Consider the following 17,726-nt stretch of genomic DNA (forward strand, 5'->3'; position numbering starts at 1 on the left):
AGGTGTGAGGAACGAGTGAGGGGGAGTGTGAGGAGAGTGTGAGGAGTGTGAGGAGAGTATCAGGAGTGTGAGGTGAGTGTGAGGAATGTCAGGTGAGTGTGAGGATTATGAGGAACGTGAGTATGAGAGTGTGAGGAGTATGAGTGTGAGGTGACTGTGAGGAGTATGAGTGTGAGGAGAGTGTGAGTGTGAGGTGTGAGGTGGTGTGAGGTGGTGTGAGGAGAATCTGAGGTGAGTGAGTGTAAGGAGTGTGAGGTGTGAGGAGAGTGAGGAATATGAGGAGTGTGAGGGGGTATGAACTGGGTATGAGGCAAGTGTGAGGCAGGTGTGAGGCTTGAGTGTGAGGAGTGTGAGGAGAGTGTGAGGAGTATGAGTGTGAGGTGAGTGTGAGGAGTATGAGGAGTGTGAGTGTGAGAAGTATGAGTGTGAGGAGCGTGAGGAGTATGAGCGTGAGGCGAGTGTGAGATGACTGTGAGGAGTGTGAGGAGTGTGAGTGTGAGGTGAGTGTGAGGTGACTGTGAGGTGTATGAGGAGTGTGAGGGGGTGTGAGCTGGGTGTGAGCTGGGTGTGAGGCGAGCATGAGGCACGTGTGAGGCTTGAGTGTGAGGAGTGTGAGGAGCGTGAGGAGTATGAGTGTGAGGCGAGTGTGAGATGACTGAGGCGTATGAGGAGTGTGAGGGGGCGTGAGCTGGGTGTGAGGAGAGTGTGAGGCGAGCGTGAGGCAGGTGTGAGGCTTGAGTGTGAGGAGCGTGAGGAGCGTGAGGGGGTGTGAGGGTGGCGCCCCCGGCAAGACGTGCCCCCGTCTCTTCTTGGCCTCCTACACCCCAGGGCCCCTCTGCGGAGGCGTCCGGCTGCCTCTGCCCGGCCCAGGGTGTGTCCCCTCGTGGGCAGCAGTGTCCCCCTCCTCTTCCTGGTCCTCATCAGAACATCGACCGGGACTGGATTCCAGCAGCCAGAGGGGGACAAGGCGCCTCTGCCACTGCGGCGTCTGGCACAGCTGTGGCGGCCCAGGCAGCAGAGGCCTGGTCCCCAGGGCGCATCTGGTCCCGGGGTCTACATCGTCCTCCCGAGTTGGGGGTTCTGGCCTGCACGGCCCTGCTCCCTCCCTCACTCTCAAACGAGTCGCAGGAGGGCTGCGGCCGACGTGCAGCCTCCTGCCCGGTCCGCGAGGTCTGCTCCCAGAGGGTCCTCCGGCGCATCCGGAAACGAAAGCCTCCAGCCGCCACCTGAAGTCGGCTCCCGGCGACGGCACCACAGGTGGTTTGGACGACACGGTCTTGACGTGAGCACCGAGCAGGAGCTGCCCGTGGGCCTGCCCCACCAGGATCCCTCTCTGCCCCTCACACATCATTTTCCTGGGAAAGGGACGGTGTTGCCACCCCCTTAACACCAGAGGGAAACTGAGGCTCAGAGATGTCAGTGGCTCAGAGGGACTCTGGCGCAGACCTGCCTAGTCCCCAACCCTCTGGCCCTTTCCTCGTCCACACCGTGGGGCACGCACAGGAGTCGAGGAAGAGCAGCCTGGTCGCGAGGAGGGAGGGGCCGCACGTGCCGCAAAGGACCCTCTGCAGACAGGCCCCAGCGGGCCCTTGGGAGGCGTGATCTGTTTCCTGACGCGAGCTCTTGGGTGTGAAGCTCAGCGGCGCAGGGAGACGTGGGACCGCCGAGGCCAGGCTGCCGTACCAGGCACAGGCACAACCGACCTACGAGGGCCGCGGCACCCGTGCAGTAGCCTAGGGAGGCTCTAGACTGAAGTGCCAACGTCCCCCTCCCACGCAGCCCAGGACAGGGGTGCGGGGGGGAGACGCTCACTCTGCCAGGATGGGGCCCCGTGCAAAGCGGCAGAAACGGGAAGAGAACATCCGTCTGGGTACCTACCTATGATGGAATCCCTCCGGAAAACGTCTCTATCAAAAATGTAGAACGACAGGTGACGGAAACTCCGAGGAATCTCACAGTAAAAGTCTTCTCCGTAGAAGGGGCTGCACAGACAAGCAGAGGCACAGTGTTAGGGTGCAGGCCGCAGGCACACGCGTGATCTTTACACATGCCATAAAAACACACTGCACTGCAGTTCACGTGTGAGACGTGAAACCGCAGCTCCTCGATCGGGGCAGAAACGGACTCTCGGGCCCTCAGGCTGAAAGAATGAGTCTCTGCGCTTGGTGTGGCCGCCGGCAGTGCAGGAAAACCAGAGACCTCCATGCCGACCGTGGCCATGAACAAAATGGTTTCTACCGTCTGTGCTCAGGTTCAGCCCACACTCCACGACCTTCGCGACGTTCTGAAGGTGGCTGGTCTGGGGCAGGCGGTGGCTCACTCTGCACTGACAGTAAACTCGGTGCAAAATCCTGACTGGGCGGCCATCCACGCTGACCCCATGCGCAGAGCGCACAGCCCATCCCACCCACGTGGGAGTCACCCACAGATGCAGCGCAACACAGATGGGGACTTACAATAAACTGCAAACCCCCGTCGAGAGGCACGAAGCCAGTGGGATCTGTCATCAAACAAACCTCCCTATTGCTCTTGGCCCGCACAGGCTGGCGGGCAAGGAGGGGCCGGGTCGCTGTGCCAAACGACACCACACTGGACCCGATCAGCTGCCTAGGAAGTCAAGCGACGACTGCGGTTCACACACAGCTACAAACAGGAGGACATCTGACAGAACGCGCGCACTTTTATAGCTGAGGTCCGAAGCAGGAAACATAAAGTCATTCGTGTGGGAAGCAAAGTGGCCGCTCTCGCTTGGTCATAAGCGACAGGAAGACAATGGGGCTGGCCAAGAGGTGGGTGGCCGAGGGGGGGTCTCCACGCCAGGCGGCGGCTGCGGACGCGGCCTTCACCCACACACGGAATTAACACAAAGGGAGCTCACACCTCAGTGTCAGGCTGGAACTACAAGCCTCTTAGAAGAAAACAGAAGTAAATCTGTAACCGGGAGTTGGGTAAAGATTTCTCAGATATGATGCCAAAAGCACGATGGCTAAAAGAAAAAAAATGGTAGATCAGACTTCGCCAAAACCAAAAACATTAAAAACCTTTATGCTTTAAACGACACCACTGAGAAAATGAAAACATAGACTGGAAAAAAGTATTTGCAAATCAGTTATCTGACAACGGGCTTATATCCTAAACACATACAACCCGATAATGAGATGACAATTCAATTTTAAAACGGGCAAAAGGCTTGAACAGATGTATCACCAACAAGCACGTGAGAAACGCCACCGGGAATGCAAATGAGACCGGGAGACACAGGTGACACTGGGCCCCTGCCTCGCCCTCGGCACTGGAAGGGACACAGCAGGGAGCCCACACGGCACCTGCCTCCGCTCCTCAGACCCGCCTCGAGGGCAGACGACTTCCATTTGGATCTCACTGATTTCACAATTTTTATAATTTGCTCACAGAGTGGATAAAGTTTACTTAGAGAACCACTTCTTTGTAATGACAACAAAATCTTCAAAGGGAGACCTAAAATGCTTAGATTGTTTTTTGAGCGTCTTGGATACAGAGAAGTTTGCATTTACATGCAACAAGGAACATCGTTTTGTCTTTTGATGGAAGCAGAATGCCCAGACTGCCCAGTGACGGCGTCCTAGTTTAGCAGGTTTAGCTGGGCACAGTGGTGGCACCCTCCCAGCTACTCGGGAGGCTGAGGCAGGAGGCTCGCTTGAGCCCAGTGGTTCGAGTCTGCAGTGAGCTGTGATCCCGCCTGTGAACAGCCACTGCACCCCAGCCTGGGTGACAGAGTGAGACCTCAACTCTAAAAAAAGAACAAACACTTATTGTAAAATCACATTTCTTTTAAACACACTCTGTCACGTGGCGTCTTCTCTCTGCGCTCAGACGAGGCTGCCTGACCCGCCCGGGTCCGCACGGCTCCAGCTGCACCGTCCGCGTCTGACGCTGACAGACCCACCAGGAGGAAAGCCCCGCCACCTCCAGCTCGGCCCACGCCCCGCACGACAGGCGTAATCCCTCGGTTCCCAGGGACTCTCTCTGCAACTAAGGGCCTTAAAAACACCGTGACGGTCCAGGGCGTAATCTCCAGGGAAACCTGAAACTGTGGAGGGAACAGTGGGAGTGGGAGTGGATGTGTCCACGTGTGTGCACGGCTGTGCCCACACACACGCAAAGGCACGACCGTGTGCACACGCCCCTCACCCCTCAGTGCACTGTTCAGTAGCCAGGCGCGAGGCCTGTCCCCAGTCCCAACCCCGCGTCATGTCACGGGGGCTGCGGGATGAACTGCAGGACACACGCTCCCCCACACACGGGCTCATGCAGGCTCCCAGGCAGAGCCCGACACCTGTCACTCTGGACGGGGACGGTACGCTACAGGCCTCATCCCCGACCCACAGGAAAAACCCAAAACAGGGGCCATGAGCAAGTGGGGACCCCCGGACACCCACATCAGCACCCACGAGACCCCAGAGCCGAGGCGTCGGCCCCGGAGAACCACAAAGCGCGAATGGGGCTCGCACTAAGACTTAACGATAATTCATGGGACACTCGGGTTTCTCCTCTCTGTCCTTGCGCCAGCTCTCAGGGGCCACAACGCGGACACGGCACACAGCGCCGTGGTGCCGGCACGAGTCAGAAACCAGCCTGGAGCCTCCACATCTCGGTCTTTCTGGCTGCTCCAGGGCTGAGCTCTGAGGACCAAAGGCCCGAGGCCTCCGCCCAGCTCAAAACGGCAGCCCCTCGGCCCGGCCTCCGCCGGCTCCCAGGTGGGCCCTTCCCAGAACACAGCACCAAGATGAGCACCGAGCACCGCACGGCCGTCTCTGCACCAGTGACTGAGAGCCTGGAGCCAGAACCGCGGCTCAGATACGGGAGGGAGGCGTGCGCTCTGCGCTGCATCTCTGATGTCGTTTTCGGGTGGTTCGCTGGCCTGTTTTAATGCTTTTTCTCCTTATTTCACACAGTTTTTATACTTTAACATTAAACTTAAATTTAAACTAATAAAGTTAAGTCCCTGTTTAACCTGAGAGTCATCTCGAATCTTCAGGAAACACGTTCCTCGGCAGGGGAATGGCCGGGCCCACCGCCGAGGTGGCCAACGTCGAGAGGGGCAGAGGCTACACCCAGGAGACAGAGTGTCACACGATGAGGAACGCAGAACAGGGTCACCGACGTCAGAGAGATTTAAGCGGGAGGGTGAGGAAGGCGGCTCAGCAGAGCGGCTGGCGCAAAGGCCCCGAGGCAGGCGGGGACAGCAAGAAGGGCAGCTCCAGGGAGAGCGAAGGCCCCCCAAGAAGGAGCCTCTCCCTGCAGTGACCCTGACAGAGCCTGCCCGAAATCCAAGGCCCACCTCACCATGACCAGGGAGCCCTGCAGAAACTTCTGGGAGAATGCAAAATAACCCAAAAGAAAGCCCAGAGAAGTTACTGGGGCATCTCCCCATCTTTCCCGGACAATTAAAATCTCTGAGAATGAGCCCGCGGACTGAACCCACACCCGACCTGCAGGCACAGCCCATTCCCTGGGCTCGGGGTGGAGGCGGGAGATGCGTGTGCCCGTCGTCCCGAGGAGGCAGGACCCCGAGATGCAGGGCAGATGGAGTCCGGGAAGGTCGGAGGTGAATGCGAGTGGCCTCCCGGGCGCGTGTTTTCTTCACTTCCTCACGCGCTTGCTCAGGTTAGCGCAGTGGGCAGAACAACGGCTCTGAGCCCTGCCTGGCCACCCGGGAGGTGTGACCGGGGCGAGAGGGCCCAGGGCGGCCCATCGGCTCTCAGACCTGCGGCTGGTGCCCGCGAACGGCCCCACGGCTGCTGCGAGCATCTCGGGACTCACTCAGCCGCGGACAAGCTAAGTTCAGTCGTGCGGCTGTTACGACGCCGTCTCTCCCACCCACACACCCGGCGGGAAAACAAGTCCCCAGGCGTGAAGCTCGGCCGCACTGTTTGCGCAGCCTCCGACCACCTGTCCGCAGACCAGACCTCCCCGACCCTCTTCCGCCCACCCCACCGGCCGACGTGGCTATTTGGGTCTAAAGTGATTGAGATTAAATCATAGGTAGAATTCAGTAGCCAAAAAGTTAGCACATATATCCCAGTAAGACATTATCTTTCACGGTAAGCTGATTCATAATTAGATTTATGTGCAAATTTTTAGAATTTCCCTGTGTTTTTTTACTCCTTTAGGATCTGAATTTTGTTTGCTTTAAAACAAGACACATTTATAGAAAAAAATGCTTCTTTTCATCTCAAAACAAGAAATTGTTTTTTAAGAGTGAAAACCCACGGAAGAGGGGCTTACGTCGTGAAAACAAGAACAGACGCCCAGGGTGGCTGTGCCCAGACGGATGAGCCGTCCCGCGCGGTGGGACGCGGAGCAGCCGCGTGGGAGGAGAGACGCGGAGCACGGCCCTCACTCCGGAGTGGCAAACACACGTGGCCCCGCGATCCTGCCCGGCCACGCACTCAGACACGCGAGTCCGCACGTCCACGTGGCGCCTGTGCTCGCTCATGTCATTGTCCCCGCAGCCAAGAGAGGGACAACCCGGTACCCACGACTGACGGACACACAGACGTGGTCTGCCCAACATCCCCGACGGTCTCAGCTGCGGGAAGGAACAGAGACTGACACCTGCCGCGACACAGCGCACCGGAGCACCGCGGCCAGTGGGAGGACCCCGGAGTCAGCGGACAGGCCGTGGGACGCGTCTGCCGCAGAAAACGGCGATGGTTGAAGGGCAGGCAGATTTATTTCCTTCCGGGGAGAAGAAAAGGCTCCAGGTTGGTTGCGGTGATGGCTGCACAACTCTGCGAACGTCCTGAAAACCGCGGAACTGTACATTTTACGTGGGTGGATTGTGTGGTGTGTGAATTGTAGTTCAAGGAAGCTGTTTCTAGAAAACCAAAATTTAAAAATACAAAAAAGTCAGAAAGTGAAATCTAGAATTAACATTCTAGGGTATATTCTCCTAGACTGTTTTTTCCCTAAAGATATAAAATAGAATAAAATTCTAAAATCTCATTTATATATTTAAAATACATAAAACAGGCCGGGCGTGGTGGCTCACGCCTGTAATCCTAGCTCTCTGGGAGGCTGAGGCAGGAGGATCGCTTGAGCCCAGGAGTTTGAGGTTGCTGTGAGCTAGGATGACGCCACAGCACTCTAGCCCAGGCAACACAGTGAGACTCTGTCTCAAAAAAAAAAAAAAAAAAAAAAAAATACATAAAGTATAAATATATTCATAGCATAAATATGCATACTATAATATAATATTTACAATGATATTAAATATACTGTAAATATAGAAGACATGAAATAAAGCTACATACATTTCAAAATAAAAGTGGGATTATATCATATACCCTGATATACATTCAGCCTTTTCATTCGGCATCCTGCTGTGGGCCACTTTCCAAATAACCTACGATATCAGTGGCCAACGGCCCGTGTGCAGGGCCACATGGCTGCGCTCAGCCGCCTGCACCGCCCACAGCCGGGTCCCGCTCGACCCACTGGAGGCAGGAGCGGACCTGCGTCAACACCCGGCACAGGGACAGCCGCACGGTCGTCTGATGACTCCACAGAGCAAATTCCTCCCGTGCAATCGCTTGGCGGGAGAACACGCACTGTGCTGGGGCTGTCAGAACATGAAGCCATAGAACCTTCCGGAAAGCCTGGGCCAATTCGCACCCTACCACACTGAGTCTGATTAATACTTTTAAACATTGCTAAACTGATGGTGAAAAAAATCTGCTTCAATTTGCAATGTTTAAATCATCGGTGAAGTTGAATGTTGTATGTTTATGAGCAGTTTTAAATTTCCTTTTCTCTTGAAGTTCCCTTGGCCCATTTTCTGCGAGAACATCCACCTTGTCACATTCTTTTCACATGCAGGGTATTAGCCCACCGGGAACTTCTGGATTTCTGTTGCAAATTGAAAGAAATTATCAATTCACAACATATAAGGAATATCTTTTCGACTAAAAACACCACAAATACGTTAACAGCTCTGTCCTCAGCAGCTGAGTACAGACACAGGGCCCCGGTTCTGCAGTGAGCGCCGCAGGTGGCCACGCCAGCCTGGACCCCACCAACAGGGACAGCGGGAAGAGTCCCCAACGCAGTCCTGGAGGCAGGCGGGGTCTGAGGGGGCAGGTGTCACCCACATCACGGGTCTCCGTCCTTCCCAGCCCCAGGGCAGAGGGCAGAGGGTAGAGGGCAGAGGCAGGGTCGCGCCCTCCCAGTGTGCAGGCAGGCGCGCACACAGGCGCCAATGCCCGTGGCGGGGGCCCTGCCCACACGTCGTCCACAGGACGTCCGTACCGCGTCTGTCCCAGCAGCAGAGTCAAAAGCACATTCCCAGACGAGAGTGGAAGTGGCTGGACGTGAGGACACCCCTTCCCGCCGCCGCGTCCCTGCACTGGGCGCCCCCACCCATCAGCGGCTTCACCTCGGGAGTCCCTGGGACATCCCGGCTCTGTCTGGTGCACGAGGAAGGCCCAGCCCAGCAGCCCCTCCTGCAGCCAGAGCCCTCTTCCCAAATAAAGAAAAAACACTGCCTGAGCCGACTCGATTGCCCTAAAATACTGCCGTTTGGCGGGAGGCCGTGAACGCACGCAGCTCCGTCCGCCTCAGCGACTCCCCCGTAAGGACCGCAAGAAGCCCAAATGAAGTTTCTCAGGATCCGGGGAACTCTCGCAGGGAAAAGGAAAAGCCTCTTGCAGAAAACAGGGCGGAAGTTCAGGCGGGAGGAGGGGAGCCGACCGTCCGCCGGACCTCAGAGCCGGGAGGAGGGCGCAGGGCGGTGCCCGTCGCTCCCAGCCTCTGCCCACCCCGCACGGCCTGGCCTGGCCGCGAGGACAGACGGCCCTGACTCAGCTCCGCGTTTCCCAACATCCAGGGCGGGGAGCCGCCAGGCTCTTCCCCGGTTTGGGGAACAGGCTGCCGGCCAAGGGCAGCAGAGCTCCGAGCCAGGCCGGCCCCGGCTGAGCCCTCCCCGCCTCTGCCCCACGGCCTGAGCCCTCGAGGCAGCGGCCCCCAGAGGGGGGGACCACTGCGCAGAAGAAAACTGCCATCTCCCACAAAGCACAAGGTGGGGAAGTGCCGGGCGAGACGCGGTGCCCAGGGCTGGAGCGAAGGAGTGGCCCCGGGTGGCCGGAGTCCCAGGCCAGCGCCAGCCCGGGCTGCACGGCCTCCTGCGGCCCAGCACGGGTGGGGCCGTCTATTTCGAAACATTGGCAAGCAGAGCAAGAGTCCTCAAAGCAGACGCAGGACGCAGTGAGAGAAGCAGGCTGGCCGGGGTGGGGCTGAGCCGCAGGCCTCGCCGCCCCAGACTCAGTCCCGCAACAGCACAACGCACGGGGAGAGCGCGCCCGGCTCGCGGGGCTGGGTGGGCGCCACGCGGCCCCCACGCGGCCCCCAGAACGGTGGGCTCAGCTCTGACCCCTGCTGCACCCCAGGAACCCTCCCCACCCACACCCCAGAGAAGCCACCACCAGGCAGACAGACAGACACTGGTCCCCGGCACATGAGGCGTCTCGGACCCCGGAACCTTCCGTGAAGCCCTGACAGAGGAAGGCGTCGTCAGAGAGGGGCTGGGAGCGCAGAAGAGTCTCCTGCTCCCTCCCCCACGGCTCCCAGGGAGGGTCAGGCTTAGGGTCAGGGTCAGGGTCAGGGTCAGCTGCACGGGATGGGGGGGCCGGCTCCTCCGCCCCCCACCGGGACCCTCAGCACAGCCCCCCGGCAACGGCCCACACGGGCTCTCTGCAGCACCCCGACCTGAGCACCAGGAGGGCCCCACCCCCCGCAGGCACCGTACGGCTAAGACCCTCCTGGCCTGCGCCTGGGGGACCCGCTGTGTGCAGCAGGCGCTCAATGCTTGCAGAACAGAAGCAAACTGGCGCTAGAGGTCTGCTGGCCTTCCAGGTGGAGAGAACGCCCCGTCCTGACACACGTGTGCCCTGGGAGTGAAGGGATAGCTGGGGGTGCTGGCGGGAGGGAGCAGAGGCCGGGTAGGGTCACACAGGACAGGGCTCCCTCCCCGCCAGGATCAACCGGGGACCCGCGGCCCCCCACAGCCGCGCTTGAACTTGCAAACCCACCCACATCGCAGAGCGAGGGCAGAGACCGGGCCACACAGCCCTGGGACCGAGGGCCCCGTGTCGGGAGCTGCCCACCCCCAAGTTTGAGACATGACCCCGCTCTCAGGTCCTGACGGCGACGCCCCCGGGCCCTCACTGGGGACCTGCACGTCCCTTCCCCCAGAAACGGCGGTAAGGAAGGAACGAGAGGGGGAGGCTGCACGAGCTCAACCGCCGTAGCAGCAGGAGTGCACAGCTGCCCGCCTTGCCGCCGCCGCCTTGCGGACACCAGGTGGGGCCAGCATGAAACACCGCCCAGCCCCCTTCAGACAAACGCCAACGTGTGACAGACACCTCAGAGGACCCTGCAAATCCGATTTACAGAAAATACCCAGAAAACCCTCTTCCCGAGACTCCCCCATAAAAACCTCTTAAATCGTAAACGACGACGGTAACCGAAAATCGTCCCTTGCGTGAAACTCCATGTTGAACGTGGCCTGTTCTCAGTGGCACGAGGACACAGGCTCTCCCGGGCGCAAGCAGAGGCGCCGGCCCTGACGGGGACGGTCAGGGTGCGGCCTGGGGTCTTGGGCCAAGGGAGGCAGGCCCGCCGCAGAGATGGGTCCTGCCCAGGGGCCAGGAGAGGACCCCGCTGAGGACTCCGGCGCACAGGCAGCCGCAGACCCTCGCACAGCCGGGGCCGGGGTGTGGGTGCACAGAGCAGGCCCCGCGACACACGCACCAGCTGCTCCGCCGCCGTCACCTCTCCCCGGGACCCCGGATACCACAGTCGCCCTGCCCGCCAGTCCCCACTCCGCGCCATGCCGCACGGCCTCCGCAGCTCCCGGCTGGGCCCCTTCCCGTCCCCCACAGGCAAAGCCGCCCCGTCACACACGAAAGTAAAACCGCAGCCCTCTGGACTGGCCATCTAACACAGAGCAGGAACGGGCTCCCCTTGCCCACCTGCAGACCAGCGGAAACCCACACCCAGAAAACCCCAGAAAACCCCCAGTGGGGGGAGGGGTACCACCCGGAGCACCCCAGGACTCAGGGAGGACGGACCCGCACCGGGGGACCCCAGGACTCAGAGGGGACATGGAATGTTCTGGTTCACACTGAGGCCTCCACTTCTGTCCAACAGATTTTTTTTTCAGGCTTAACTTGAGAAATTAGAGAGAAAAGTAAACGTTCGGAGGGAAACATCACACAGCCAGAGAGCACCTGGGCTCCTCTGGGCTCAGAGAGGCAGGTGCTGGCGTTGCCGTTCCTACGGCGACTCTGCCAGATGAACGACCGGATCCCAGCGGTGGTGCCGACCTGGGCGACGCAGGCTGGGCGCGGAGAGGCCAGCGGGTGGCACCGGGGAGACGCGGAGGGAGCAGCAAACGCTTCCTTGGCGGCAACGGCTACGCTCTGGCCCCCGACTCCTGCCTCTCTGGACGGACGTCAGCAAACCCCACGCAGGACCACACGACGCACACACACGATCCAGGGCCTGGACCACGGACGTGTGTGGACTCGGGCCGCGAACTCCTGCAGGAGCCCGTCTGGGTCTCGGCGTCGGCACCAGTGCAGACGGAGTTTTCTCACCTTCCGCCCCCACGCTGCAGGGCGCAGCCCGCGCAGGGCCCACGACGCGACCTCCACACCGAAGGCCACGTGCACCCGCACTGTTGAGGCTCTGGGCACCATTCCGTCCGAGTTTATCTCCTTCCTTACTCAACTTTCTGCGGACGGCACCCCCTCCTCATCTGGCACATCAGACAAGCGCTCCGCAAGTCAAGTAATGACTGAACTAACGAATAAATTAATGAACAACAGTAACTAAGCTCACGGAGTGGCCTGGCCTGCTCCTGCCCGCCGGCCTCCGGGCCACGCAACTCTGGCGGCGCAGACCGCCGACCCCACTGCCGACGGCAGCGGCCCCTTCCTGCCCGGGGGACGCGCACCCTTGGCGCAGACAGAGCCCGCGACTCCACTGCCAAACTGTCGGAGGCATCTGGGCCCTTCCTCGCCTCCCCTGAGGCCCCTCCCGGGACTGACCCCACAGGCCTGGCAGCCCCGGCCTCTCGGAGACAGCCCGTCGCAGACCGTGCAAACAGAGGGTCCTGCTCAAATGAAGCCACAAAGTAACCCCAGGGGCACAGTGACGTTTCTTCTGTCCTCCTCGAGTGGAACGAGGGCCCCGGCCGTCCTCACGCAGCCCCGAGAGACACCCCCGCAAAGCCAGGCTGGACCCCGGCCACGCTGCTCGGGCTGTAATTATCTCTGACAAATTATTTCAAAGATCCTGGAGAGTGCATGAAAATTCCACAAACGACTCTACTCGTCGGGCGCAGGGGGCCTTCCTGAAGGGAACCAGAAGCACCAGTGGGCCCCGCGCAGACCAGGGAGAGCTTCAGCCTCTGAGGGGCAGGAGAACCCTGCAGTTTTCTAGAAATTGGATTCATCGAGTCATCGGAGCATGTCGTCTGGGCCAGGCACGGCGGCTCACGCCTGTAGTCCCAGCACACAGGGAGGCCGGGGAGGGGAAGGGGTGTCGCGTGAGCCCAGAGTTCAGGCCACGGGAGCTGTTACATGATTGCGAAGCTGCAGCCCAGCCGGGGCAACACAGCAAGACCCTGGCTCTTTTAAAAAAAGAAAGAAGGTGTTGTTCGTTCCCTCTTAGAAGGAGCAACACCTGCTAAAAATGTTCTCGAAATCAAAACAGCTGTTTCATGAAGCCACACGGCCCCCAGCTCTAAGCCTGCAGGTGGAGGCGCCAGCCGCGCAGAGATGACCGCTGTGATCCAGCTGACACTTCGCCGTCAGCAGCTCTCGCAAGACGCCAGCCCCGCCCGACGCGAGCCCCCGTCCCACCCCACCTCCCGACACGCTCTCCACGCACGGCTTTGTTCCTCTCTCCCACCCCGCATACACGCCGCCGCCTCCCTGCGTGGCCGAGCCCTGCGCCCATCCAGGAAGGGATTCCGGCGCCGCTCAGAGCGTGGCTGGCATGCGCATCTCCCGGAGCTTACTAGACATGTCAGTTCCACCACGGACATCCTGGGGTCAGCATCCGTGTCTCCACAGGCCAAAGGGAGAAGCTCTGATGTACACAAACTGGCCACCTTTAAGTCGAGGGTCTTAAACCACAACGAGGGTTAGGGTTGGGGTGAGGTGAGGGTGAGGGTGAGGATGAGGTGAGGTGCGGATTAGGGTTAGGGTTGGAGTGAGGGTGAAGGTTAGGGTTGGGGTGAGGGTGAGGTGAGGGGTGAGGTGAGGGTGAGGGCTAAGGTGGGGGTGAGGGTTAGGGTTAGGGCTGGGGTGAGGTGAGGGTGAGGGTTCAGGTGAGGGTGAGGTGAGGTGAGGATTAGGGTTAGGGTTGGGGTGAAGGTTATGGTTGGGGTGAGGGTGAGGGTTGGGGTGACGTGAGGGTGAGGTAAGCGTGAGAGCTGGGGTGAGGGTGAGGGTTGGGGTTAGGGTTGGGGTGAGGATTAGGGTTAGGGTTGGGGCGAGGGTGAGGTGAGGGTGAGGGTTGGGGTGAGGTGAGGGTGAGGATTAGGGTTAGGGTTGGGGCGAGGGTGAGGTGGGGGCTGGTTTTCCTTGGCTGGGTCGTCTCTTCCTCAAACTGCATCGGTAACGTTTTCCCAGGTCTCTTCCCGGTACCTGTGTCCTGGCAGGCCGGTGGTCACACACGCACCTGCTCAGAGTCCTGGCATCAGGGCGGTCGGCGGCCACCAGGCCACACCTGGACGGAGCCTGGCGCCCGCTGCCCCACAAGCCAGAGCCCGACGAGCGCTTCGCCCTCCGCGCTCGGACGAGGCAACGTGGAAATCGGCGAGACAGCACGTGGCAGGGCCTTTCCCACACAGAGGAGGAAACTGCACCACAACGGTGACGGGGACATTACCAGAGCGACTTTTCCACGATTTTGGTCCTGAAAACCTCCTCCTGGTCTAGGTTCACGGTGCAGTAACAGTCCCTCATCTTGTTTGGCCCCGGGTAGGAGGGAAGATTTTTGGCTTCACCTGGAAAGCAAAGGTGACACACGTCATCCGTTTGGCATGGAAACGTCCAGTCCACCTGCCCGTCACGGAGATGTTTCCAAATAACAGAGTCACTTCGCAGGGACATGCCTGCTCTGGCTTCCCCGCGTTCACTGGCGCCACGCGCCGTCTGGGTTTCCCGAACGCCACTCGCGCCGCCGAAACGCAAACCAACACACGTCAACCTCCAGGACAAAGATCAAAGCAGGGATCCGTCTGCCTTGGGATTTCTACCCACGTTAGGCCCTTCGAGTTTTTAAAATTGTGGTAAAATACACGTGACACAAAGTTGTTGCCTCACCCGTTTCTGAGCGTAAGTTCAACAGCGCCAGGTGTGCCCGCCTCCGCGCAGCCATCACCGCCATCATTTCCGGAACCTTCCTCCGCCCAGACCAAGCCCAGCCCCATGAAACGGCCACTGCCCCCCGCCCAGGCCGGCACCACCGTCCCCTCCTGTCCTGTGGGAGTGACGCTTGGGGACCTCATCTGGGTGGAGTCACGCAGCATCTCACGCAGCGTGGTGTCCGTGGGCGCAGTGCATCAGAGCAGCGCCAGGACTGCCGCCTTCTCAGGGCTGAGCAACGCTCCATGTGGATTTTCTGCCTTTGGCTTCTCTGTTCATCCCTGGGCCCCTTTTCATCTTGAATCTGACGTTACAGCGTCAGGTGACAGCCGGAGCAATAATGAAGAGCAGGCTGCTCTCACGGACGAGATAGACCCCGGCTCCAGCTGTTCACAGCTCAGAGCGACCTGCCAGCCGGGAGGGACGTCCAGGAGGCCTGGCCGGCGTCCACGGCTCCCTCCCGCAGGCCCCTTCCTCCAGAGTCGCCCAGGAGGCGTCCAAACACGCGTGAGGACGAGGCAGGAACTGTCGAGGCGGCCGGAGCCTACTGGCCCCGCAGAGGGCCCACGACGTCCCAACCCCATACTTGGCTGGGCCTCCCAGAGGTTGCGGCAAAGCCCCGCTGCCAGCGTCCTCTGCCAGGAGCACCCACGAGCCCCAGCGGCTGGTGGCACGGCCCGGCGTCCGGGGACCAAAAGTGAGCAGAGACCAGAGAAGGCTCTGGAACCGTGGCCGGCCCAGCACCCAGCACCCTGAGACAGGACAAGCCACGTGGCCCCCTCGGGCCTCCGCTTCCTCCCCATCAGGCCGCGGAGTCGTCTGTGACCACACCGAGATCGGGTGAGAGGAACGTGTGATGCCCCGAGCGAGGTTTCGCATATTTAAAACGCTGCGTGCGTGTCAGCGATGTCACTACCGCTGCACGCGCGGGACAACACCGTCACGCCCACACGCGTCCCACACAGACCCGCGGAGGCCCACACGGTTAACGCTGCTGTGGAATGCTAAGGATTAACATGCCTCTAGATGTAAAAAAATACTACGGTGCAACTCCCTTTGTTTTCTAACAACCCAACCTAGTGCCCGGCACACCAGGGCGGCGTCTCTGCTCACGCCGCGCAGACCACGCACGGCAATCTCCGCGCCCGCGTCAGCCCAGCCGGCAGGGCTCTCCCCTCACTCAGCGCCCAAAGCCTGCGTCCGCGTCCCCTCTACAGCGATTCTCTTACGTCGCCCGGAAAGGTCTGTTTCCCTCTGAAAGCGTAAACCCCACCCCCCGAGAGGAAAGGGCCGGAAGGGCCTCGAATCCCCTGGAGAACACGCTCTGCGACTTCCTGGTTCCAGGGCGGCACTTGCTAGACTGGCGTGTTGCAAAGCCCCAAGCTAATTTTCACGTGGTGCGATGTCACCTGGCTGCTAAAACCAATGAATAAGCATCTGGAAAGCAAAGCAGAGAAGATGTGTGAGAAACATTAATAAACGGGGACTGAAAACGTCGCTATGTGTGAAACCGTGATTGCTAAGCAACCTGACTCGTAAGTAATAAAACCCCGATGAGGACTCTGCTCTCTTCCCCTCCCACAGCGCCCCCAGCCTCCTGCCCTTTTAGGGTTTGATTTTTGCTCCCTGCACAGCAATTTCTAATAGGCTGTCAGTAAGGGGGTGGCAGTGAGAATTCCGAGGTAGCAGAGAAGAGAAAGGAACACGAAAGACAGAGATGGTGGGAATATTCCGAGGTTAAGAACAAGCTGCAGAAAACTGAGGTGAGGATACAACGGAAACCTCCCAGAAGCCTGAGGAGGAGGATTCGGGTAAAACCTGCTCTCCAGGCACCCGAGGGCAGCGAGGCCGGGATCCCCGAGCAGCTGGACAGCAACCTGGGGGTGCCCAGGAAGCAGAGAGACAGACAGAGACGCAGTCTGGCCCAGCAGTGCACGCAGGCCCCCGGCCTGGACGCCCTCCAGCCATGGCCCGGGAGGCAGCGGGAAGTGGGCAGGTGCCCAGGGTGGCCCCACACAGCCACCCCGCAGCCTGCAATAAACGTGCTGACGACACACGTGTGTGCGTGTCCATTGGGAGAGCATTTGCACACCACACAACTCACGGCTTTCAGCACCTTCTCAGGCCTGGGCAACACCCCAACACGGCAGAACACGTCCCCGTGAGTGGGGTCCCGCCACACCCTCTCCCGCTTTCTGTCCCTGAGGAGTCGCCTGCGCTGGACATTCATGCAAATGGAACCATATGGTGTTAATATCACGTGTGGCCTTCTGTGACCGGCTTCTTCCACCGAGCACGCCGTTGTCACGGTTCGTCCACGCTGGGCAGGAATCGTATTTCGTCCTTTTCCCAGCCGGGCGACGCTCCATGCTGCGAACGCGGCACGGTGCATTTACTCCTTCATCCGCTGGCGGCATCTGCGCGGTGTCCAGCTTTCGGCCGCTGTGAGCCTCGTGCACAGGTTTCCGGGTGAACCTGCTCTCGCTTCCCTCGATCGCACCCGGGAGAGGGACTGCGCGTCGCAGCGTAGCTCAGCGTTCGCCCCTTCCGGGAACTTCCGAGCTGCCCCCCCCAGGGCCGAGCCACTGGGCAGCGCACGGGCCCGTCCTCCACGTCCCCGCGGCACACGCTGCTGTCCGTCTTGCCGACTGTGCCTTTACGCTGAGTGGAGAAACACGTGTCTTTATTTTTTTTTGATGGCAAATAGGGAAAGGAATTGTGGCAACAGCCTCACGCAGCCAACGTTTCTGGCAAAAGACCTGGCAGATAAAGAAACTGCCTCTGAAGAGAACAGGCCGAGGTTCCCCCCGCGCAGGGGCACGAGCTTGCTCCTCGCGACGCCTGGCGTGGGAGGGTCTGGATTTACCTGCCTGGCCGAGACCAACGCCGCACGCCCCAGGGCGGGACGGGCCTCCCTGCTGCAGGCGCAGAGCTGCCGGTGCGTGAGCGAGACCCTCTGCTTCCTCTGGAGTCAGCAGGGCTGGCAAGAACAGCAAAGTCAGTTCCCTTTTTCTGGGGAAGAGCCGAGAGGTTCTGGGCCTGCCCTGCGACGCCGTGCAGGCCCTCGCTGGAGGGGAAGGGGTGGGAACACCCTGCTTGTGTAGGTTTCCCTGCAAAACGTGTTTAATGTACAAACACGTCTGCGCGTTGGCGCATTACCCGCCGTTCAGCAGCCCCAGAAGTGCACGGCAGAAAACTCCCAGCTGCAGTGGTCCCAGGTTGCAAACACGCGTCTCCCCGGGGCCCCACACCCGCTCTCCGGAAACAGCCACGGCCACCGGTTTCTGTTTCTTGCTCTTCCAGCATCAC

The 17,726-nt window shown here is 60.1% G+C and overlaps 1 protein-coding gene across 1 annotated transcript in view; it reads right to left on the minus strand.

Annotated features, from left to right (window-relative positions):
• The window catches only part of RASA3 (RAS p21 protein activator 3), an 84,642-nt gene extending 70,589 nt beyond the window's left edge, over positions 1–14,053 (minus strand). The window contains exons 1-2 of the mRNA XM_012661833.1: positions 13,939–14,053; positions 1,879–1,982 (exon numbers count right to left, since the gene is read on the minus strand). Of these exons, the coding sequence (XP_012517287.1) occupies positions 1,879–1,982; positions 13,939–14,015 (181 nt within the window). The 5' untranslated portion in view covers positions 14,016–14,053. The remainder of the gene's footprint in view (positions 1–1,878; positions 1,983–13,938) is intronic.
• Between the last annotated feature and the right edge of the window lie 3,673 nt (positions 14,054–17,726).

This window comes from Propithecus coquereli, unplaced genomic scaffold (genome assembly GCF_000956105.1).
Source record: "Propithecus coquereli isolate 6110/MARCELLA unplaced genomic scaffold, Pcoq_1.0 Scaffold738, whole genome shotgun sequence".
NCBI classification, from domain to species: domain Eukaryota; kingdom Metazoa; phylum Chordata; class Mammalia; order Primates; family Indriidae; genus Propithecus; species Propithecus coquereli.